Source organism: Mesoplodon bidens (assembly GCF_964165515.1).
Source record: "Mesoplodon bidens genome assembly, chromosome: X".
Taxonomy (NCBI): domain Eukaryota; kingdom Metazoa; phylum Chordata; class Mammalia; order Artiodactyla; family Ziphiidae; genus Mesoplodon; species Mesoplodon bidens.
In genome coordinates, this window is record NC_138163.1 from 28,638,851 (window position 1) to 28,664,229 (window position 25,379).

Sequence of the window (25,379 nt, forward strand, 5' to 3'; positions counted from 1 at the left end):
GATGAGTAAGACACTGAGACAAGCAGAGGCGAGGACAAGCAGCCAGGCCAGTGGCTGGTCAGGTGCTAATTGTGCTCCTTGGAGCAGGGGCCAGAGGCGCCGGGGCTCTGAGGTCAGCAGCAGTTGGAGGAGGGGGGAGGCTTTGTGAGGGCCTCGGCTCTGAGCTAGACCTTGAAGGGGGCAGGGTGGCGCGGGGGGAGATTGGGCTAGGCAGAACAGGGAGAGCGGACGCCTTTCTCTCTCTTCCCTGGCCACAGGCTGACCTTCAAAGCCTCAATAATTGTTTGGCGAATGCATGTCACATAAAAGACCAGGTCAGCCAGTGTGGGTGGCCCGGTGCAAACCCCCGTCTCCATCCCGGGAGATGCAAAGTGGATGGCCCAGGTGGGGAGCCCAGCGCCCCCAGGACGGATTGATAAGACACAAAGGTTGGCCAGGCTTTCCCGTCCCACAAGCTGAGGGGATTTCATATTGATCTTCCGCCTCCCCCGTCCCTCCACTGCCCATGCAGAGGCCCTGGAGGGGAGAGGGGAAAAAGAGAGGCAGAGGGCACCAAAGGGACAGGAAAACTGCCCCGCCACAGATGTTCACTGCAGGCATGGGCTGGTTGAGTCCCATCTTTCCCCAGGGTCCTGGGATTGCTCTGGAAGCCCAGAGGTTCCGGTAGAGGATAGAGATTTTCATTTTCTCAGCCATCCGAGAACTAAAATGTCCCACATGTTTCTGTCCAGACCCCCTGGGGAAGGGCGAGGACTAGACATGTATTTGTTCTGGGACTTCTGCATCTCCCATGCCTGGATGTGGAGGGGGACTTGGTCCTTGTTGGATTTAATTGGATAAAAACACCTGGTCACACACATACCGCCCCCGCCATGCATCAGTTTTCCTCTCTCACTGCCCTCTTGCCCTGCACCCTCCCCAGCACATTGCAAAACCACAGAGACACACCAGAGTGCCCTGACTTCTTGGCCTGGGAAATTGTGTCCTAACGTGAGTTACTTGGCAAAGAGACCCCACCCAGCCTTCTCCCAGGGTGATGAGGAGGGTCAGGCAGAGCAGGGAGGGGTGTTTCATGCAGGAGGATCTGCGAGGGAAAGTGCCAGAACATTTCTCAGCCAGACCAACAAGAAGCAAGAGATTAACCAGCTTGCCCAGATTGAGGAAACTTTGCCCTAGGTTCCCATCTTCTCGAGGGACCATTTTCTTGTCCCAGTGCTGGTACTTCCCACTTCTCACTCCACCTGCCCTTCTCGAAGCTCCCTTCCTCTTCCAGTCTAGCCCCAGTATTCTTCTCTCGGAGACCAGTATTATCCGGAGGAGGAAGAGCACAGGCTCTCTGCGTTCATGTCCCAGACCTATCACTTACTGGCTGTGTGACTATGGACTAGTCACATAACCACTCTGAGTCTCAGAACCCACTTCCCAGGGTTGGAGTGAGGATTAAATGAGATAATGCCTGTAAAGCACTCAGCATGGTGCCTGGCACATGGTAACCACCCAGTAAGTGTTAGCTGCTATTATTCTGTGGCCCTTACTATTATTGTTGTTGTTGTTCTTATCATTTCCTCCTCCCACACCCTTGACTTTTCCAGGCTCCAGGGATCAACTGCTTCTCTGGCAGTGCTGGCAGGGCACGCAATGCCCATTCATAAAACCAACAGGGAGATTTTCCACACCTTTCTGCTAACTGTTTGTAAACTCTGCTGTCACACAGGATAAGGAAGGGATGTGGAAGAAGATTGTGTGTGTGTGTGTGTGTGTGTGTGTGTGTGTTAAAATCTTTCTGAGTGGCAGGCAGTGCTGTAGTGAAGAGTAAAAATCAAGTCTTTACCATTTTTATTAACATTGCCATCTTTATCTCTTCACCACTTCATCTCAAGTTTCATTCTCTGTAGGAATACGAGTGAGTTAGTTCCTTTGAGAGAAGGCCTCATGTTCCATCCCTGGCAAGTATTTAGCAATCATCAGTTTGTTGTTATTACCCTACTGAGGGTAGAATTCTGGGAGCCGACAGGCCAACCAGTGCTCACTTTCTGCCTCCTTTCACTCATGCCCAGAGGCCTTGGGTTGGGGCTGGGACACTGCCTTTGCCCAGAAGAGTTCCTGGGGGGCTGGGGGCCACTCCCATTCCAAAGGCCTCCCAGAAAGTAACTTGGAGGTTCCATCTGCAAGCAAGTGGATTTTGTTTGCTTGAGAAGCCTGCGACCACCCACAAGGGCAGGAGGCCCTGGACCACACTTGGACCACCCCTGAGCCACTTCACTCAGTCCCTTGGTCCCCACCGGTAGGCCTTGGCAGATGGGATGGGATGGGGGATGGGAGAGTGGGCAATTAGTCTTAACCTCCCCAAATTCCTGATGACCTGATAACAAGGAGGTACTTAAGACATAGATTTAGGAGATAATCTGTCTTTTTCCCATAATGCCCCCAGAGGATAAGAGAGGCTAGTTCAGCTCTGCTGATTCTGTGAGAATCCATGCACAGAAAACACCTGTCTCATTACGTGACCACTTTCTTGGCGCCACCCTGATCCTAAAAAAAAAAAAAACCACAGCAGGCCCAGGCCCCTGCTCTGAAGAATCTAAACCCAATTCTGGAGCTCTAGTAATACACATGCACTTAGCCTCACAGAGGGGGGGAGCTGAAGTGTCAGCCAGCCTGTGGCACTTGAGGTTTGTACATTAGTTGATGGTGGGTTCGAGGAGAGCTTACCTAGAGGAAGATCATTCTTCTCCCTCCTTAACTTAATTGGGGAAGGTCTCCTAGAAGTGAGAGGGCAGATGGCCTTTCAAAAGAGGAAAGAGAGCGCATTGGCTGTGCTCTAGGGGCCTTCCAGGCTCGGTGGGACGATAACATCGGCAGGAGCAGGAGCAAAAGATAAAACAACAAAACACTTTCGAATCAGCACACTCAGTAAGTTCCAGGGTTCAAAATTTGTCTCCAGTGTTCATTTTTTTTAATTGAAATGTACAAATCTTCATTGACTTATGATGAGGTTACATACTGATAAACCTATCGGAAGTTGAAACTATCTTAAGCTGAAAATATGTCAGTTACACCTAACCTACTGAGCACCGTAGCTTAGCCTAGCCTACCTTAAACATGCTCAGAGGGCTTCCCTGCTGGCGCAGTGGTTGAGAGTCCACCTGCCGATGCAGGGGACATGGGTTCGTGCCCCGGTCCGGGAAGATCCCACATGCCGTGGAGCGGCTGGGCCCGTGAGCCATGGCCGCTGAGCCTGCGCGTCCGGAGCCTGTGCTCCGCAATGGGAGAGGCCACAACAGTGAGAGGCCCGCGTACCACAAAAAAACCAAAAAACAACAACAAAAAAAAACATGCTCAGAACAGTTACATTAGCATACATTTGGGCAAAATCATCTAACGCAAAGCCTATTTTATGATGAAGTGTTGAATATCTCATGTAATTTATTGAATAATGTACTGAAAGTGAAAAACAGAATGGTTGTCTGCATACAGAATGGTTGTAAGTCTATCAGTTGTTTACCCTCGTGAATGCGTGGCTGACTGGGCGATGTGGTGGCTGCCATTGCCCAGCATCACATATCACTAGCCCGGGAAAAGATCAAAGTTCAAAATTTGAAGTACAGTTTCAACTGAATGTGTATCGTCTTCACACCGTCGTAAAGTTGAAAAATCATAAGTTGAACCATCATTAAGTTGGGGACCGTCTGTTTTTGACATATAACATTGTGTAAAGTTAAGGTGTACACCATGGTAATTTGATATGTTTATATATTGTAATGTGGTTGCCATTGACTGAACGTGAATTGAACATCTTTTCATGTACTTATTTGTCACCAATATATCTACTTTGGTGAGGTGTCTGTTCAAATCTTTGGCCCATTTTTAAATTGACTTGTTTGTTTTCTTGTAGTTGAGTTTTGAGAATTCTTTATATATTCTAGATATAAGACCTTTATCAGATACATGCTTTGCAAAGATTTTGTCTGAGTATGTGCCTTGTCTTTTCATTCTCTTCATAGTGTCTTTCTTTTTTGGGGGGGGTGTTAAATTTTTTATTGAAGACACAAATAGCCATATAAAATCCTTGCCATTTAGTGATTAGAATGAGCTAGAAGAATTTTTTTAGGTTATTGTTTTATTAATGTAGACATTCCTTCAGAGTCATAGTGTCATTTTTTTTAGAATATTACTACTACATTTATTTGTTTGTTTGTTTGTTTATTTTTGACTGCATTGGGTGTTCGTTGCTGTGGGCTTTCTCTAGTTGCAATGAGCAGGGGCTACTCTCCGTTGCGGTGCGCGGGCTTCTCATTGTGGTAGCTTCTCCTGTTGCGGAGCACGGGCTCTAGGTGCACAGGCTTCAGTAGTTGTGGCACGTGGGCTCAGTAGCTGTGGCACGTGAACTCTAGAGCACAGACTCAGTAGTTGTGGCGCACGGGCTTAGTTGCTCCGCGGCATGTGGGATCTTCCCAGACCAGGGTTCAAACCCGTGTCCCCTGCATTGGCAGGTGGATTCTTAACCACTGCGCCACCAGGGCAGTCCCATAGTGTCTTTTGAAGAGCAGAAGTTTTCAATTTCGTTGAAGTCTAACCAATCAGTTTTTACTTTTATGGATCATGCTTTTGGTGTTGTATCTTAGAATTCTTCACCTAGCCTCAGGTCACAGATATTTTGTCTTATGGTTTCTTTTAGAAGTTTTGAAGTTTTAGGTTTTACATTTTGGTCTTCGATCAATTTCGAGTTAATTTTTCTCTATGCTGAGTGGTACAAATCCAAGTCCATTTTTTTCTTTTCACATGTGGATATCCAGTTATTCCAGCACCACTTGTTGAAAAAGTTATTGTTAGTCTGTTACAGTTGTCCTTATATATAGGTTTATTTCTGGACTCCATATTCTGTTCTGTTGACTGATCTATTTGTTTATCTTTATGCTAATGCCAATTGTTTTGATTACTGTAGCTTTATAATCATTCTTAAAATCAGGTAGTATTAGCCCTCCAACTTTGCTCTTTATCAAAGTTGTTCTTGCCTATTTTAAGTTGTTTGCAATTCCATGTAAATTTTAGAATCAGATTGTCAGTATCATTTTTTAATTGACATATAGTTGATTTACAATATCATATAAGTTTCAGGTGTACAACACAGTGATTCACAATTTTTAAAGGTTATACTCTATTTAGAGTTATTATAAAATGTTGGCTATATTCCCTGTGTTTTACAATATATCCTTATGGCTTATTTATAATATCATCTTTTTTTAATACCTGCATTTATTCTATTTACATTAACTGTTATAGCAGATATGTTTGGCTGTGCTTTTGTGATCTTATTTTATAATCATGGATGACCCTAATGTTACTGTCATTTTAGAAGATGCTTAATCTCTTCATTGATATTCTTTTTTTTTTAATTTTTTTTTTTATTTTTGGCTGTGTGCGGTCTTCATCGCTGCACACGGGCTTTCTCTAGTTGCGGCGAGAGGGGGCTACTTTTCTTTGCAGTATGCAGGCTTATCATTGCAGTGGCTTCTCTTGTTGTGGAGCACAGGCTCTAGGCGCGCGGGCTCAGTAGTTGTGGTGCATGAGCTCTAGAGCACAGGCTCAGTAGTTGTGGCCCATGGGCTTAGTTGCTCCGCGGCATGTGGGATCTTTCCGGACCAAGGGTTGAACGCCTGTTCCCTGCATTGGCAGACAGATTCTTAACCACTGTGGCACCAGGGAAGTCCGCTATTCTTTTTTTTTCAACTCATTCTTTTAAAAAAATATTTATTTATTTATTTTTGGCCGTGTCGGGTCTTAGTTGCAGCATGCGGGATCTTCCTTGTGGCATGCTGGCTTCTCTGTAGCTGTGGCTCACGGGCTCCAGAGCACGTGGGCTCCATAGTTTGTGGCACGCCAGATCTCTAGTTGAGGCACGCGGGCTCAGTAGTTTCGGCATGTGGGCTTAGTTGCCCCGCGACATGTGGGATTAGTTCCCCGACCAGGAATCAAATCCCCTGCATTGGAAGGCGGATTCTTAACCACTGGACCACCAGGGGAGTCCCTCATTGATATTCTTCGGTAAAGAGTTTCTTAACTTTACTATGCATTTGCAAAATAGGACTATTTATTATTTGCCCTTCGTTTATAACTTTTTTTTTTTGGTACGTGGGCCTCTCACTGTTGTGGCCTCTCCCGTTGTGGAGCACAGGCTCCGGACGCGCAGGCTCAGCAGCCATGGCTCACGGGCCTAGCCGCTCCGCGGCATGTGGGATCTTCCCAGACCGGGGCACGAACCCGCGTCCCCCGCATCGGCAGGCGGACTCCCAACCACTGCGCCACCAGGGAAGTCCTATAACCTATTTTTGGTGCAGGGTTCCATGATTATCTGCTCCATACATCATTTTCTAGATGACAGTCATATCCCTTTTCAACCTTGTATATCTAGCCAACAAAAGACCTCTTTAAAAAAAAAATGTTATCCTCACACCGCATTCTCTTGAACCACTTTAGTTCTTAGAACTGATCCAGCATCATGAAGTCTTTCCCAAGGGTCCAGTGATCAGACCAGCACCCAGTATTCAACAGGTAGAAACACTGTGGTTTTGTACAAAGAGAAAATGCTTTGATGATGACCTGATTGATCATCAACCGCCTTCTTGATGCTGTTTGGAATAAATGACTCTAGCTGGTATGTGTTTCCCTTAGTAGAGGCCTGGAGCAAGAGGAGACGAGTAATGTTTGAGCCTGGAGACCTTTGCCCCCTAATTCTATCCCTATCCCCACCCCTAGACTGTAGCCCTCAGATCTATCAGGATTCGGGGTCTCTTTTCTAGAGATCTCACTTGGGCTGAGAATTTACACGGACTTAGTTCATGAATGCCCAGACCTGTGTTTGTTAGAGTCAGGAGCAGATTAAATAGACCTTGATCCCATGGATTTTACCACCTGGTGGGGAAATAAGACATACACATGAAATAAGGAGCAATTCAAGATTGCGTGGGATTAAGAGATCTTGTGGTCGAATTTAAGGGCTATGGGAGTTTAGAAGGGGGCTCCTCCATTGGTATGGACTCTCGTTATCAGGGCACAACCAGCTCCATGGATCTGGGGAACTTGGTTGGGACCTTGCTGGATGGGCACTATTTGATTAACCAAAACAGAGCAGCAAGGGCCTGGCAGGCCTGAGAAACTCCGTGAATGAGCCTGGAATGTTCCCTCAGGGGACCATGAGGAGACCACTGGGCTTGAAGCCCAGGCTTGAGTTGGGAAATCATGGGAAACAAGGCTGAGTAGGTAGGGTGGGGTCAGACTGTGAAAGACCTTTGGAAAGCAAGCAGATGAGTTTGGACTGTAAAGCTCTGCCGAGTACGGCTGGTGTGGCCACAGCCATAGATGTACATGTGTGCCCTGGAGTAGGGGCAGGCGCCAGCTCAGAGGCTAGGGGAGGAGCTAGGCAGAGGCAGGGCCATGACTGGAACTTACTCTTCCTCATGCCCGGTCAAGTGGGCTTTCTGCTGCACCAGGCCTGGCTAGCTTTTCAAAGACTTTCACATCCCCTCTGTACAGCTTCCCAACAGAGACCACAAGCATGGGGAGTAGATGGGAAGGCCAGCTCGCTCCAGGGCTAATGGTGTCAGCAAGAAACACTCCCTGGCTCACTGGCACCCCTATTAACCCCGGAGCCACTCCTTAGGTTAAAGCAGGGTAGCTCCGGATGGCCTTTTAAAATGAAAATGTGCTGAGGAGAGAGGTGACACATTAACCCAGTATCACCCATTAACACATTAACACTAAATGGTTTATGATTTTTCTGAGTGGTGGGAAGTTATTCCTGGGGAGGTGGGGTGGCCTGCGGAGCCCTGACTGCTACTAGGGTCAGTAAGCTTGTGAGAAGCTCTGAGTAGCATGAAATCTCTGGTGGAGGGGGGCGGGGGAAGCCCAGGGCTGTGAGAGCCATGTGACATGGCATGCCTGTGGTTACATAGCCCATTAATGGCAAAATTGCCTGAGCAGAGCTCTTCCAAACTTTCCCACCCAAGCGCCCCAAACTATTGAATTGTATCTTAGAGACCTAGAAAGACACAGCTGTATACAATTTCTTTGAAGTATGGCATTTTATCTGTAGTGTGAATGCCGCAGTCTACTGCCTGAGCATATTTTAATTGATTTCTCAGTGAACAAAATGGAAGCCCCTGGAAGATGAGCAGGTTTGGACTGTGGCTTTGATTCCTGCTCTGGGGATTGGTCAGCTTTAGCAAGCAAGCCCTGTCCCTGTGGGACCCACCTAGGAACAGGTCAGAACATGAACTTCCAAGGTTTTAGCCCAAAGTGCTGGAAGGGAAATCCATCACCTCCTGCATGTTTATTTGCCCACTGTCCCCATTCCTGTCCCCTTCCTTAGTTCAAACTCATTTGATGGAAAAATCTAAGCTGTTGTGCTCTGAGGGGAAGTCATTGGACTTGCTCAGTGGTTGGCTCTGGCCTCATCGTAGCCTTGGGGTGGGTGACCAGATCCCAAGGTGAGATGGAGACAGCGTGGGACCCAGGGAGCTCTGAGGTCTGGGCTCTGAAGGCTGTGCCCACGGATTCCCCAGCCTTCCCTCCACCACCACACTCAGTCTGCAGCCCCTCATTCCGCCCCACCTGTAGCGTGAAGTGTTTACAGTACTCTGCAGTTAAAAAAAAAAAACAACCAACTGTCTGTACACTCAGAGCCTTCCAGCCTACTGCTGTGCCCCCAGCCCCCCCGCTCACCTCTTGGTGGCCAAGAACAGAAGAGCCGTCGAGGCTCTCCAGGCCAAAGTTAGCCTCCTCAGCAGCCCGAGCGCCTCATTTCTGTCCCCAGAGCCTGCAGATAGAGACAGTGACAATTTAGAAAGAGGGCATACCCTACCCCAGCTTGTACAAGGTGGACGACGCGCTATGAATATTCAGCTCTCACTCCGGGCAGGCATCAAGCCCTCATCCACACCCCCTGCCTGCCCGGGGTGTAGGGGTGCCTGCCTGGAGTGACGAAACCACAGCAGGTAGGGCCCTGGGCAGGCTGGCTGTGCCGGGCGGGGCAGGGCAGCCGACTGGGTGAGGCCCAGATTCCCCAGGCTGATAAGGCAGCCTGTAAACACCCAGCAAGGGGAGGGGGCAGAGGGCAGGCAACCAGATGGCAGGAGAAGGGGGAAACCGGAGCCCAGGCCTAGCTGCAGGAAGTGGGGCTTGATGTGGAAACATCCTGTCCAGTGGGGACTAGACTGGTGGCCATCAGCAATCATTCCCTCCACTGCGGAGGCAAGCTCAGCACGCGGTGGGGCTGCCTAGGGGCCTGGCCAAGAACCTGGTTCCTGACATCTCCAAAGGACACGATCCATGGGTCTCTATTATGGGTTATTCTACCACCTAGCACTGCTGGTGGGCAGGGGCGGGGTGGGGAGCGAAATCAGGCCCAGCTAGCCCCCCCCCCCATAGAGAAACTCAGCAGTGGAGGCCTCTGAGAGCATCTGACTCTCACGGGAAAGTCCTGGTCGTCACTTTGCATGAGGAGCATCAGCTGGAACACCTAATCGTGTCCAGGCCCCCTGCAGCACTCCAAGAAGAGCCCCGCATCCGATGCCGGTCTCTTCCATCCTGCAGGGCTTTATAATGAGAACTGCAGATGGTCAGAGCTGGTGGAGCCTTTTGCAAAGATCACCAGACTCATCCACTTCACTTAACAGATGGGGCCGCTGGCTCTCAGAGATGGGCAGGGACTTGGCCACGCTCATGGAGACCTAAGTTGAAGCCCCAGCTCTAGAGCATTTTCTACTCCTACCCTGTTGCTCTAGATCCAGCTGCCAACCCTCATGCATAGGGCTGCCTTGCACACTCGCTGAACCTCAGCAGTTATGCTTGTTCAGGGTTATGGGGAGGCTGATGGGAGGGGCGAGCTTCAGAATCAGAAATCCAAAGACCTGGAGTCTGGCCTGAGCTGTTCTATCAACTTGCGTGTGGCCTTGAGTGAGCCCTCTCTGGGCCACTTTTTTTTTTTTTTAAATAACAGCTTTATTAGATATAATTATAATTCAATACCATACAATTCACCCAATTAAAGTATACAATTCAATGCTTTTTTTGTATACTCACAGAGTTGTATGTCCTTCACCACAACCCATTTTAGAATATTCTTATCGCCCCATAAAGAAACTCTATACCCATTAGCAGTCACTCCCCGTTTTCCCCCAACCTCCAAGCCTCAATTTTGAAGAGACACTTGCTATAGGAGTGTTTTGAGGGGAAAAAACCCCAGCAATGTTGTTTAGGCAGATGGGCTAACCCAGCTTACCGGGAACTTAGATACAAATAGACCCTACCACAGAGAAGAATGGGGTGGGCCCAGCGATAGGCCCCTGGCCACAGACCTGGCACCTCTGAGGTGTTCAGGGCTGACTTTCCATAAATATTTGAAAAAACATGTGAACCAACACCCTGAGATAAGAACCCAGACTTAAATTATGTGTAAGGCGAGAGCAAGTGTATATTTATGGGGCAGGGACCATGCCTAAGCCACTCCAGGTCTGGAGCCAGCAACACTCTGGAAACAGTAGTCTCCTGAGGTACAGGAATAGAGTCAGCCTCCTTCATCAACAGAGCCGGAAGCCTTGTACTCCACAATACCTTTCCTCCACAGCTGGCCACAGGGGCTCAACTCGTCACCATTTTGGTGCATCTTTGCCCAGAAAGTTAGGTTTCACCTATCAGATGGAGCTTTGAGGCGTCTGGGACACAGGCTGGGGAAGCTTTTGTTGAAGGACATCATAGGGGCTCCGAGCCTTCAACGTTGGGTGTTGTGAGCAAGCTCTGAGCTAGGAATCTGAGCAGATGGTCGCCAGCATGGAGCAGTGGGAAAAAGCACAGACTTTGAGGTCACACAGGCCTGGGTTTGAGTTCTGCCTCCATCCTTGACAGGCAGTGTGACCTTGGTCCTGTTACCTAATCTTTTCTAAGCCTCACTTCTCCTGTTTGTAAAATGGAACTATTAAAACAAGATTATTACCAAAGGAGATGTAACTGAAAACAAAGTTCAAAGAGCGTGCTAGTTGGAAATAAACCTGGGTTCAAACCCGGGCTCTGCCACTGACTAGCTACTTTGTTTGGGATGCTGTAAGAATGAAAGGAGATAACCCTACGGCAAGTGACTGGCATGACACCAGCCCCGCGGCTTGTACCCAATAAATGTAAATCCATGCCATCTTCCCTATGCTCCACCCTGTCACCCTGTAATTTTTACTGTTCGGTCCCCTTCCCCAGAAGCAGAGGGAACAGGCTGGCGTGATATCAGAGGACACAAAAGAAAATCGTGCCCACTTTAAATGAGTACCCACGCCACTCTGCCCCTCCTGCAACATGCCCACGGCTGAGGCCACAGTGGCTACACCCGCCATCCCGGGTCCAGCAGTAGCTCAGATCGGTGCCAACCCCGCAAGCGCTTGCCCTGAGCTGGCACCGGTCTCAAGTGCTTCCACCCACTCCGCCCAGTCAGGTGTGCTTTCCAAACACGTGCCACCAGCTTTGAGTTGGGCTTGTAACCAAACCCTGTCCCTGGGTTTGCACTGCAGATGGAGGGAGGGGCTGGCAGGAGCCCGGGTGCACATCCAGATGTTGTCTCTGAGGCTTCCTTGGCATCCTCCATACCAGCTGTGAAGCAGTATTTACTCCAACTTGCGGGGTGGAGCGGGCACGCCCCTCAGGGGCGATGGGGCTCTATCGCAGGGGCACTGGGTCTTTTTGGCTCTGGAGGCATGGAGGGAGAGGGGAGAGGGCGAAGCCGGACTGTTCTTTTGACAGGAGGCCTGGCTGGTCAGGGCTCTTGGCCAAAAGCACAAGAAGATGACCTCTCAGAGCCGGGAGAGGTATCAAGACCATCTTCCCATCCATTTTCGTTGGCCCATTCAGAGCCATCATTTCTAGGGGTCCCCTTACCTTAGCTTCGCTCACTGCTACCTGAACCTCATGGAACAATATTACGACAGGGGGCCGAGGTGGTTGTGTCTATCCACTATTAGGCCCCCATCCCAGGCACCAAGGCTTCTAGAACCATCATCATGTACTTCTAACCTGTCTTCAGGGGGACTGACAACTGGGCAGAGGTGCAGAGCCACAGGCTACTACTGCTCCTCTGACCCATTGCCTTGGGAAGGCCTGGCAGAGCTTCCGGTCACCTGACCGGATCCCTCACGGGCACACAGCCCCACTGCTAGGAGCCCCACCTTGCAAAGGCAACTGGGAGGTATTTACAAGTAGAAGTCACCACACCAAATCAGCAGCGGCTGTGGAACGTGATAGCTTCCTGTTCCATCACCCAGAAAATGCCACTACCCTTGACCCGCATGTAACAGAATACTTTGCTCTCCATTGTTGCCTCTGTCCATCGGCGCTAGGGACAAAATCATGCAAAGTTTTGACGTGCCATTGACTTCAGTGTCACCTGCTGCTCCGAATTAACCACCATGGTTGGCCTGGTTTCCCCAGGCTCTCTGGCTTCAACCCGCCTCTCCATCTGAAGCCACCCAGGGCTGGTCCTCAGCCCAGGCAGAACTGACCTCAGCATGTACAGCCCACTCTTCCACCCAGCGGGCTCACTGTGCTGTCCAAGGTGGTCGCTGGGTGAGGTGATGAGCTCACGAGTACTCATCTGCTAACAGGAGAGGGTTTGTGGAGGCAGCCCCATCTCCCTCCCAGGTCCCGGCTCCCCCAGCCCAAGCCGGCTGGCAGAGGAGCAGCTGGGGCGTCCCCTTGTGTAGACAGCTGTCTCCTCAGCCTTCCTGTGAGGGATCCTCCCCACTCACCCACAGGGCCCCTCCCCTCTCTGCACTCTCTGACCTGTGTGGGGCAGGGGCAGGGGCGGGGCTGGGAGGGCCCGCAGGCCCTGAAGGGGAAACTGCTGAAACCCCTGGGACAGGAAGTGGCAGAGAGGGGCTGTTTCCTCTGGCAGAGCAGGGGTGCGGGGAGGGCTGGCCCTATCTCCTGCTCCACTGCCTGTCTGCTGTGGGCCCTGGGAGGCCGAGGAGAGCCGAGAGCTCTTCTTTCCCTGCCTCCACCCCCACCCCCCCGCAAAATGGAGGCCCCTGGACCACCGGGCGAGGGGGGGCGGTGCTTCCTCAGAGGAGGCCGCATTCGTTTTGCCGGAAGAGGAGTTCGGAGAGAAGGGCAGACAGGTCAGCAGAAGGGAAGGGTCGGGCGGGGCAAGTGAGTATAAGTGAGGGGGCCCACGATGGTAGGGAAAGCCACAGCTGGGCAGGGGAACCTTCTGTAAGGTCTTGTTCTGAGAGAAAATGATCAGAATGGTGCCTGCTCAAAACTGTGTGAGTTGGAAATGCAGCAGATGGCTGAGTCTCTAAACTGTAGGGCTGGAAAAGGCCTGAGGCCATCCAGGCCAACCCCCCCATCGCTGTGCAGCTGAGGAAACTGAGGCCCACAAGGCAAAAGTGACTTGCTCAATCAAGGTCACACCATAGGCAGAGCCAGGGCCAGAACTTTCTGATGAAGATTAGCAGTTTGTACTTGATGTTCCATGCCTCCCTCCAGGCACCCGTGAGTCCTTGTGACATTCTTCTATGAAAGGAACTTGAATTTGTTCATTCTGAAGGGGAGTGAAGCCTTTGGTCCAGGAGTCAGCAAACTTTTCCTGCAAAGGACCACATAGTAAGTAGTTTAGCCTTTGCAGCCCATGTGAACTCTTGTCACAGCAACTCAACTTATGATGCAGAAGCACCACAGACAATACGTAAACGAATGCACGTAGCTGCATTCCAATAAAACTTTCTTTGTGGACACTGAAATTTGGACTTCGTATAATTCTCCTGTGGCAGGAAATATTGTTCTTCTTTTGATTTTTTTCCCCAATCCTTAAAAAATTACAAAAACCATCCTTAGCTCACTGGCCACACAAAAAGACGGTGGGCTGGATTTGGCACATGGGCCATAGTTTGCAGACCCCCTGCTTTAATGTAAGTCAAGCTAAGGTGTTAAGAAGAGTAGAGGGAGGAGGAGATATATCAGGTGAGGAGGAAGCAGGTAAAGCTTTGTACAGGAGGTGACATTTTTTTTTTCTTTTTTTTTTTGCTGTATGTGGGCCTCTCACTGTTGTGGCCTCTCCCGTTGCGGAGCGCAGGCTCCGGACACGCAGGCTCAGCGGCCATGGCTCACGGGCCCAGCCGCTCCACGGCATGTGGGATCTTCCCGGACCGGGGCACGAACCCGCACCCCCTGCGTCGGCAGGCGGACTCTCAACCACTACGCCACCAGGGAAGCCCCAGGAGGTGACATTTGCTTCAGATCTTGAACACCGTGTGGGAATTGGCGCCGCAGAAATTGGGGAAGGGCATATCAGGCCTAGGGGACAGTGGGAACAAAGACACGGAGGTGGGGAAGTCATTGCGAAAGTTAAATGTGTTCTGCACATGTGCGGCCTCATTGTTATTTGCCAGCCGTGGGTCTTTGGCTGCTGTCTGTTCTCACCAAAGGAAAGGGTTGGCTTTTTTGAGGATGCGGGAGACACAATGAGGAGGGGAGGAAGAAAGGTCACCTGGGAGTCACGGCAACTAGCTGTGTGACCTTGAGCAAGTCACTTCTCCTTCCTCGAGAACTCGGTGTCTGCAGCTGGATGACAGGAAGGATGGATGCCATGATCTTTCAGGTCCCTTTTAACTTTGACATCCTGAGACTGAGTCAAGGAGAGGCTTTCAGCCATGTGGGGGAGGGGGAGGGAGGAGCCCCCGCCAGCTCCCGGTGACATCGGGGCTGAAGGTGCCCTCCCTGTCTGCCCACCCCGGCCCGCCCGCCCGTAGGCTCTTTCCAGTTCGTCCTTTCTCGAGCCCGCCCCTCTGTGCAGGGGACGCTGGACTGCCCCTTGCTTTTCCTTGCCTGGAAAGTAGCCAGTAGGGGAAGGGGGTATTTGGAAGGGGCACCAAGGGCCAAGCAGGTCTCAAACCCCGCGCCGCCCCTCCCACCTGGGGGAGCCCCAGATCCCAGCAGGGAGCCTCTGCATTCGTTTCTAGGACACGTGCTGGCAGGGGCCTCGACAAAGAACACTGTCCCTTCAATAAAAGTTATCTGACTTAATATCCTTTTGGTGCCCAGCCACAGATTGCCCCAGCTTCTAAAAAACCCACTAATACATTTAATTAGTCTCTGGTCAGTGTGTCTGTCCCCAGCCCATCCCCCCCCCACCCCGTGGGAGCAGGCAGGCCTTACTGGGGGCAGGGGTGGGGGTGGAGTGTGTGCCATTCGAAGCATTTTCATTCAACACATGCAGCTTTCTGCTACAGTGTCCAGGATGCCAGCCTCGCCAGGCCAGGCCTGCTCCTCTGGCCACTGAAGGCCTGTCGAGGCCCCCCTTGCCAGGGTGTGCGTGTGCGTGTGCGTGTGCGTGTGCGTGTGTTTAGCAAAATGACTGTCTGGACCCCCTTTTTTCCACCCTTAATCCTGGATTTTTCAAGATAATCCCAACTTCAAAATGTCCAAACTGAGCTCATGTTCTTGCCATATTTCCTGCCCCAGTCACTGTCTTTTACAATTCTCACAGCAAGAACAGGCTGCAATCTTGGGATCTCTGCAATTACTGTATGGCCCTGTACTCTGTCATTTTATTCCTTCAGAGTGGCCCTGGGATTCACCTCCTTGGCTCCAGGTGCCCCACCTGGTCCCCTTCCATCTCCTCCACTCATGCACTCAGACCAAACTGATCTTCCTTGAGAACTGCTTGCTTTATGCCCCTCCCTTGCTCAAGAATCAACAGTAACTCCCAGTTGCTTTCCATATCAAGTTCAAATTCCACCACCTGGTGAATCGAGGCCTGTGCACTTACCCCCTGATTTCCCTGCCCCCCCAGCCAGTCCCACCTCCTCCCCATAGTCAAACTGGTTTCCGCTCTCTACCATGTTTGATAATTGTTGGTTATGTCCCCCCCTCAGCCTCCATTTCATCCCACCACTCCATTTCCCTTTCTTCCTGTCCATCTAGGTAAAGGTATCCTGAATGCTTAATGCATGACCTCAGCCAAAGAGACACGGATCTGACCAGGAAATCTAAAAACACACTTAGGGGGTAACAGAGAGCTCTCACCTACATTGACCTGCTGGCCTTCCACAACAATCCCGTGAGCTAGGGGGGATGGCCTCGTTTCCCAGAGGAAGAGGGTGACCTGCCTAAGCCCCAAGGCAAAGCTGGGTCCTCTCGCTGGGAAGCCCGTGCCCTTACAGTCTGCAGGGACTTCTGGGGTCTTCTAGGCTGTAGCTGGCCGCGCGCCCCACTGGGCTTCAGTAGCTGGCCTGGATTGGGCTTTGCCCGCTTTCCCGCAGCATGTTCTCCCCGTCACTGACTTGTTCCTCGCTTCCCAGGAGCGCTTGGTGCCCCTCTGCCTCCTCCCGGCCCCTGGAGCTCCGGAGATGAGGGTGCGGCGGCTGCAGGCACCTCCAGGGGGCGCTCTTTTGGCTTTCTCAGGCCAGGCTCCCGGGAGTCAGGACAGCTGGGGAAATAGGTTCCCTTTGTCATAGCCCTCCCTCCCCCCCCCCCCACCACTGGGGCTTCTGTAGTGCTCTTCTTGCCACATAACCACAGCCCAGAGGGCTGGGGCTGGGTGGAGGTGGTGAGGACAGGGCCCCCATCCCAGGAGAGGAGCCAGCCCCTTCCAAGCCGACAACTGGAAGCCTGCAGCCCACCCTGTCTATGTTCTAGGGCCACGGCGGGGGGGCATCCAGGAGCTTAATGGGGTCCCCAGCCCCCCTTGCTCTCTGGGAGGTCACCTGGAACTCATCATCTGAATGAGTGTGTTTTAATTTTCAAAGCACTTTCCCACCACTGTCTTCATTCACCCGAGACTCCATGGTGAGCAGCTGCTAGGCCTGGATTCCCCTCAGCCCTCACCCATCTTAAGGATGACAGAAACCACAGCCCAGAAAGATGGCTGACTTTTCCGGGGTCACACCTCTTGTTGGGTCTCCTGGAGAAAGAGGAGCAGACGTCTCTGTGCCTGCGACCTGCAGCCCTGACCCCTCCTCCAGTGCGCCAGCTACGGCGGGAAAGTAGGGCCAGGCCTGGAGCTGAGAAAGGGCAGGGGCAGTTGGAGAGGAGCTCTGGGCCTGCCTTACCATCAGAGCTGTGACAAACCGTACACGGGAATCAGGCAGTGACCGAGGGCCAAGGAAGGAAACTGGGTTTCTTGTAAATAAGCACAGAGAAACCCCAACCAACAGAGCTTGCAAAACCTTTCTTTTTTTCCCTCCCTCTTCCTGATTTCATCTCAAATGGAGGGAGTGGTAAGAAGGCAGGAATAGAGGAGAAGAAGCTGACAAAATAGCTGTGGCCAGGGCCCCTTTGCTGGGCATCTGTTCAAGGAGGGGGGTTTAGCTGGCTGCTTAGAGTCCAGCTCTAGTCGGACCAAGGTTGTGCAGGAGTCCCACACTTGGCTTACTTCTGCTACGTCCATGGCTGCAGACTGGACCCCCGAGTCTGGCCCTCTGCCTCTTAAATACACGCCACTGGTCATGTGGTGCAGTGTGCAAATGTGCTGCTTGATGACTATTAGTCGGAGGAGGGGCTGTTTTTAAGTAGAGGGTACAGCTGTTCCTGGGGTAGTTTCCATTTTGTTTGTGGTTGTGGGGGAGGGGTGTTGAGGGAGTGGGAAATGGCATGAAGGAAATTGTCACTTCCTTTCCAGAGAATTCCAGAAAGGTTTCAGGGAGGACGGGGTATTTCAGGAGTGAGAGCTGGCTGCGAGAGGGCGAGGAACTGGAGAACTCTGCTCTGTGGGCCCAGCTGACCATCTGGCCCCAATGTTTGCCGGCGTGTGTGAAAATGCCACGGGTGTTATTAGTGATTCTGTGAGAGCCATTGGCTCAGCTGAACGGGTGTAGATTTAAACTTGCTCCACGGAGACTGTGGACGTGGCTTTCACATAGGGGCTGTTTCCTGTAGGGGAGGCCCAGATGGGTGGGTGCTGGACACCGCTTGACATGTTCCAGTGACAGCCCCAGAAGGGGTCTGTATGTCTGAAGGGGGCCCAGCTGTGATGACGCAGGAACAGCCCAAACCACTTCTATTTTGCTATTTTGGTTTTGAAATGCAATCACAACCACAGAGAACCAGAGGTGTGCGTTTGCAGGCGGGGGGTGTGGGCGCCTTCGCTTTCTTGCTCCCTCATGTGGCGTGCGCGCACATGCGCGTGCACACGCACAGGCCGGGGCCATATGCTCTCACAAAGGCTTCGCTTTCAGCCCAAGTAGGACAGGCCCTGGGAGCCAGGGATACTGCAGTGGCCTCAAAGGGAGTGGAGCTCTTGCCACCCTGGGAGTGGACTTTGACTGGAGCCAGCTGTGAGCTTTGCAATGATGGGGCGGGGTGGGAGGAACTCAGCACCGGTTACCAAGGGTAACCAGGTGCCCGATTCCTTGAGCCAAGTGTCCTTGTGGACCTTCCTAGCCCCCCACTCACCCATGAGGCGGTGTCCAGGGCTCTAGGCCAGTGAGTGTGTGTCCCAGGGCGTCTGTAAGGACGCCAGGGAGGGGAGCCCCTGTGCGGGCCTCCCCGGCCTCCAGCAGGGCGGGCCTTCTTGTGCTGGTGGCTTCTTTGGTTTCAGGTTCCTGGGAGAGGGAGGTTATTTTGAGGGACTCGGGGGAGAGTGAGTGAACATGCAAATGAGCCTGTCCCCACCTCTCACTTTCAAATCCTCAAACATCTGAAGGAGGAAGGGTGAAACCTGGACTGGAAGGTTCCATGGGGGTGAGGGGAGACTTTTCTTAGCTCCCCACCCCCACCCCGCACACCTCTTCACCTTAACCTCAGGCTCAAGCTCGGGCAGAGCAAGAAACCAGGATCAGCCTTGGGTGCTGGATGCAGCCTCACAATAGTCACAATTCTGGGCCGTCAGGACCTGCACTAACCAAGTCCTGAATTTGGATATTTAGACACGCTGATACCTAAAGAAGGCAATTGGATTCGTCTCTATCCTGTATTTCAAACCTCTCCTTTTTGCCTTGATGGCCAAGGGTTCCATCCAATCCAGTGCGGAGCTGCCTTCCCTCGCCCACCACCCCCCTAGGAGAGCGGGCCTGGCGGGGGCTCACCCCAAGGACCCGTGGGCCACGTACACATTCTGCTACTGGCATTCTTCTCCTGGGAAGCAAGAGGACTTTGAGTTTTCCATGTGTGGGGCTGGGTGGCCGTGGCGGCCCTCTCGCCAGCAGAACCCTGGGCCCCGCCCCGGCCCACTTCACCACAGCCAGCTTCTGCCAGCCGGCATCAGCTTGGTGTGCAGCCAGTATTAGCTCGGGCTTGTCATTCTCACAAAGGCAGGCCTGGCGGAGGAGGAACCGACGACTGAGCTTGTGGCTGTGCTGGCCCAGACAGGACCAGAGCCCTTTGACACACAGAGGCTCTCACGCACATATACCCACACCCTGCACATATGTATATCTACAGTGTGTTTGCACACCCACAGCAAACCCCCTCCCGAGCTCCCCTCATTGTAAATTACAGTGCAGAAATACACAGATGTAACACATACACAGTGCACACGTTTCTCTCTCTCCAGTAAGCTAGAGCACATGACAGCCACCCCACACCCAGTGTACGCATGGGTATACTTACTGCCCAGAAAACACACCTCACTGGTACTAGCTGACCAGTACCATTCATTCATGTGTTCGTTCCACAAATATACGTTGAGCGCCTGCTACATGCCCAGCACCGTGCAAGGTGCTAAAGTTTCATCCATGCCCTCAGTGAAGCCATGTTCTAATGGGGGAGGTAAGGGAGGTGCACAGAACTGTGAAGAGAAGCCAAACTGATGAGCAAACCTGGAGGGAAAGGCCATGGCGGAATGACCTCGGAGGAGAGAGGGGCAGACACAGGAGTTTCATGTTTAGACAAAGTGGGATTAGGTGAAAGTGATCGCCTTTCATTTGATTAGTATGAGAATGCTTCCTGGGGGCAGACGGCCGGCCTGTGGGAGGGTGGGAGCTGCGGAATGCAGACCTTGGGGCACTTTGACTGGGGGAGACAGACCTTCCAAGCATAAATGGCCCTGGGAGGCTTCTCCAGGAGGCCACAGGCTCCCGGGTCACGTGCAGGTGGGGGGGGGGCGGGGTGGTGGTGGTGGAAAGCCGTGCTAGTGGGGCTCAGCCTCTCATTCACCCAAAGGGAAACTAAGACCTGCCACGCTGACTTGAGCGACTTCTCAAAGTTTTTGCTTGGGGGTGGGTGGAAAGGTGTGGGGGGGGGAGGGCGGAGCCAGCCCTGTGGGCTAACGGAAAGGAAGTGGGAGAGGCCTGGGTGTCTCCTGTGGGGGAGAGCGGTCATCAGGGAGGTCACCCGTGATCCCCCTCCCTTTCCTCCCCTTTGTCCCTCTCTGAAGTTCCTCCTTTCTTTACGGGCCAGGAGAAGGTTTTGCCATCCTGACACAGCTAAAGGAGTGTCGAGGAGCTGGGGGTCAAGTGTGTCTCTCCTCCTATGGTGCGTGGAGCCAGTTCTTCAGACGCTTATGGTTGAACCAGGCTGTTCGTAGACCTGCCACACCTACACACACGCGGGTACCACGCAGAGCAGAACCCTCGGGGTCAAAGCCGTGCTGTGCTACCTGAGTGTTCGGGCCGGAGATGCTGACCGCGGTGGAGGGAGGGGCGTGGGAGGGGAGCCAGGGCTCTGGGAGGCAGGCCTGGGTGCTGCGCAGACGACTCGAGAAGGGCAGGGAGCACAGGAAACAATCAGAGGCCCGGGTGCCACGTGAGCACCTGAGGCACAGACTGTGAGTGCCACAGAGGGCAGACGTGTGGACTGCAGCAGACAGATCTCCTAGAAGAGGGGGGCCCCGAGCTGGCCCTGGACGATGGGGAAGGTTCCCTGCGCCCTTCCCCCAGCTGTGGCTCTCCTCGCCGGTTCCCAGGGTGACGGTTCAGTCTTGAAACTGAAAGCAAAGCTAAACCAAGAGCACAAGCCACATATGGCACAGAGGCCATCGTCTCTGGTGGGCGGCGGCGGTGGCTGGGTGGTGACGAGAGCGCAGGACATGCAGCCCACCTGTCCCTCTGTCTCCAGGCTCTCTGGAGGCGTGGCTGAGTCTGAGAGTCCCATCCCGTCAAGCAGGGTCAGGCTGTCACTGGCCCTGACAACACAACCCCTACAGTGAGACATTACTTCCACTGTGGACTCTGCCCTTCAGAACTCAGTGGCCCCTACTCCCAAGGCAAACTGAGCCAGGCAGAGCCTAGAAGACCATCCTGTGCACCCAAATGTCCCCACCCCAAGTCTCGCACACAGATTCTTTCCCCAGCCAAGGGTACTGTAGGGATTCTACATGCTCCATCCATGAGGCCAGATGGCCTGCCCCTGGCTTCCCCTGTGGCCGCACCCTGGGGATTAATCTTCAGAGTGGAGACAGCCGAAATTCCCGCTATGTCTCACCTTCTCCAGAGGGCGTGGGAAAGGAGGGAGGCCAGCTCAGGTGCAGATGCTGGTGACCCAGACTGGCATCGAGGCTCAGTCTCTTCCCTCTCAAGGAGACTCAATTAACTTTCTCTTCTTCCTTCTTTCCTTACCTGCCTCCTTTTCTTTTCCCTCCCCCTTCTGCTCCCACCGTCCTCCACTTTTGGCTATCCCTCTTCTGGCAGTCTGTCCTAGGAACAGAGCTCAAGGAAGGTGACTTACTCACTGCCCCCATCTCTCCCTTCTCTGTAGGTCGCTCCTGCATTTGGCCCAGCCCAGCATGCAGCCTTGAACCTGGCTTAGGCCACCACCTACTCCAGCTCTCTACAACCCCTATTTTACCGTGGCTCGTGGTGTAGGCTCTAGGCTCCAAGGTACAGCATCTCTTCATTTAGGAAACCCCACGCCTCCAGAGGGCCCTGCGGATCCCGCAGTCGGCTCTCTGAGAAGACAGCATGGCTATTACTCTGCAGCCCAGTGACCTGATCTTTGAGTTTGCAAGCAACGGAATGGATGACATCCACCAGGTATGGCCCCAGAGAACAGAGCCTGGTCAGCCAGTGCAGACGATCAGATAGACACAGAGAGGCAGGCAGACAGCCAGGGAGCCGGCCGACCAGCCAGCTAGCCAGAAAGCAAATGTTGTTGTTGTTGTTGTTTTAATGTATATTTTATTTATTCATTTATGTATGTTTATTTTTGGCTGCATCGGGTCTTGGTTGTGGCGCACGGGATATTCTTTTGTTGTGGTGCGCGGGTTCTTCGTTGCAGCGCTTGGACTTCTCTCTCTAGATGAGGCATGCGGGCTCAGTAGTTGTGGCACGTGGTCTTAGTTGCCCCGCAGCATGTGGGATCTTAGTTCCCTGACCAGGGATCGAACCCGCATCCCCTGCATTGGAAGGCAGATTCTTTACAACTGGACCACCAGGGAAGTCCCAGTCAGCAAATATTGATCAAGCACCTACTAGGTTCAGGACATAGGGGCTGCTTGCCAGCCAGACTGTGCACCAACGAGTCCCATGCGGCCAGCCAGTAGTCATCAGGTGGTCATTTAGTGAGCTGGTTTTGCCCACGTGCAATTACAGGGCACATATACTTCCCAAGCCAGCCAAGCAGCTGCTAAGTACACTAGCTGAGCTGTCAGTCAGCAACAGGGGCTGAATGCACAAGTGTACACTGACCTCCGTGTGCATTTTTGGCCACTTTGCTTCACCTCCAGTGTCACAGTGAGAAAGGTGCTGGGACAACCACATAGCAGGACTGACAACTGCCAGCTGGCACCGCAGGGTACAGTCCAACCTCCGGCACCTTCAGACTCATGTCTCTAGCCCGGTGGATGAGCCCTTCCATAACCGTCTTTTCAGCCTCGATCTAAGGATTCAGGATAAACTGGAGATAGGTTCCTCTAGTGGGAGGAAATTGGAAAATAGGACAGAATTCTGGCACTCAGGCCCCCACTGCTCCATACCTTGCCTGGCACTAGGGTACTTATATGTACCCGTTGGATGGTGTCCTGGCACACTCATCCCTGCCCTCCAGTACCCTCCTTCCACACACTGGAGAAGAAGAGGCAGCCAGGTCTGGTAGAAGGAATGGAAGATTAGAAGTCCAAAGCCCTGGGTTCTGATCCCAGTGTGGCCACAGTGTCACCTGGGCAAGTCCTGTCCCCGACCCTATCTGGCTGCCATCTCCCCATCTTCACCAAGAGGCGGTCCAGCTGGATTATCTCCAAGGGCACCCCAGCCTAATTCTGATGCTGTCTATCCCAGATCCGTGTGAGGATGGGAAACTTTGTCCAATCTCTAGTGACCTACCAAAGGCTGCCCCCTAGTGGGCTTGGAGTACATGGTACTTTCTGTCCAGCTAGGTCTTAACCTAAAGTTGCTCAGTTTTATCCCGCATCTCTGGCGTGCCTAGCCTCCTGGACGAAGGGAAGAAAAATCTAACTTTACCTGGGTTCTCAACTCCGCTAGTCACTTTTTAACTTGTTTCCAGTCCACTCAGCAATTATTTCTGTTCTTCAGAAAGGCTGCTCTTCACCGAAGCCGTTCTTCCCTCCCGACCCCACGCCTGCCCCTCCGCCCTCAGCAGACAGCCTCTCCTCCAATTCACAGAGAAGCTCAAACCCGAGGACGCCCTCACTTTCCCTCCCTTCCCCCTCTTAGCAATAACATCACCTGTTCCTATTTCCTTTCCGCCGTCCTGGGTAACACCTACCCCAGTGCTTAATCTCTTCTCTCCTGCCGCCTTCAAGACCTCACACCACCCATCACCTCCTCTCTCCCTTGTACCTTTCAGACCTCCCACACCTTTCTCCTCAACCTAGAACATTTTCATGTCTCCCCAACTCTAAAAGAAACCCTTTCCTCCCTTCTGCCCGCCTCCTCCAACATACCACCTTCTTAGCTCTGTCCTTCTCCCCAGTGTAGCCTCCACCCTCTGGGTTTACTTTTTCACCTCCCTTCTCTCACTCTTTTTAGGAAACAATTTTTGTTGCAAAATATACTGTGAATACAAAAGAGGTAACGTATAATGGAAAAGAATCTGAAAAAGAACATATATGTGTGTGTGTGTATGTGTGTGTGTGTATGTATAACTGCATCACTTTGCTGTACACTTGAAACTAACACAACATTGTAAATTAACTATACTTCAATTTAAAAATGAATACAAAAGAGTGCATAAATTATATATATATATATATATATATATATATATATATTTAAAGAATAACTATAAAGTGAACACGCATTAACTCACCACCCAGGTTAAGAAATAAAACGTTACTAGTCTCCTAGAAGCCCCTGATGCCTAAAGCACCTAATGAGAACCTACTCTATGCCAGATCCTGTTCTAAGTGCTTTATCTACGTTGATCTGTTTAAAAAACCCTATGGGGTCAATAATATGATCTCCCCAGTTTCATAAAGGAGGAAACCGATGCACAGAAAGGTTAGGTAACTTGCCCAAGATCACACTGCTCGTAAATAGCAGAGTTTGGTTTCAAACCCAGGTAGTCTGGCTCTAGATCAGCACAGTCCAATAGAATTTTCTGAGATGCTAGAAATGCTCTAGATTTGCGCTGTCCAATGTGGGGCCATGTGGCTATGGAGCACTTGAACTATAGCTGGTGCAACTGAAGAACTGAAATTTTAATCTTGAAAAAATTTACACAGTCACCGGTGGCTAGTGGCTATCGTACTGGACCGGTAGCTCTAGACTCTGTGGCCTTAATCACTACGCCCACCTGCCTACCTCCCTCTGTCCGTCGTCTCTGAGATCTGTTGTAGTGTGTTTTGGGACCCCAGCACTCCCCTGAAACTGCTCTAGCCAGGTAACTGCCCAGCGGCCAAACCCAAAGCCAGTTTCATCGATTTTATTCTTCTGGATCCTTCAGGAACATTAGGCAGAACTGAGCATTCTCATTCTTTTTTTTTATGAAGAAAGAATTAACAGACTCATGAAAGAAAAATTGGAAAATACAGACAAGTAGAAAAGAAAAAAAATCACCCAAAATCCCACAACCAAAATATAATTATTATGAACATCCTGGTATATTTCCTTCTATTCATCATTTTTAAAAAACAGTTGTGATCGCACTCATTTTTAAAATTTAGCTTTGTTTGATTTTAGAACCACTATGTCCTCTGGGGGTCAAATTCTCATCCCAATAATTTTATCCAGTCCCAGCGATGAGCTCTTGGATATGTATTTTTGACTCCCTGAGGTATCTCCATTTTAAGTATCTCAGTGGTACCTCCAACTCACCATATTCAGACACTTTCTCCCTTATCTTTCTCCAAAACCCTGCTCCTCGTCCTTCTGGGTTCCCCCTTAACAAGAACAGTATCCCCATGCACCCACTGAATCAAGCTGGAAGTCAGAACCCTCTCCCCCATCCAGGCAGGGACGAGGCCCTTACCTTCCTACCTCTATAATGCCTCTGTTCTTCTGTCTTCATTCCTA

General features: G+C 51.7%; 1 protein-coding gene across 9 annotated transcripts in view; it reads left to right on the top strand.

Annotated features, from left to right (window-relative positions):
- ELF4 (E74 like ETS transcription factor 4) overlaps window positions 1–25,379 on the top strand; it is a 47,412-nt gene that overhangs the window by 11,187 nt on the left and 10,846 nt on the right. For 8 of the 9 annotated variants that reach the window (XM_081221264.1, XM_081221263.1, XM_081221262.1 and 5 more), the window contains exon 2: window positions 21,667–21,941. In XM_081221264.1, the coding sequence (XP_081077390.1) occupies window positions 21,870–21,941 (72 nt within the window). In that variant the 5' untranslated portion in view covers window positions 21,667–21,869. The remainder of the gene's footprint in view (window positions 1–21,666; window positions 21,942–25,379) is intronic. The other variant, XM_081221266.1, reaches the window with a different exon arrangement.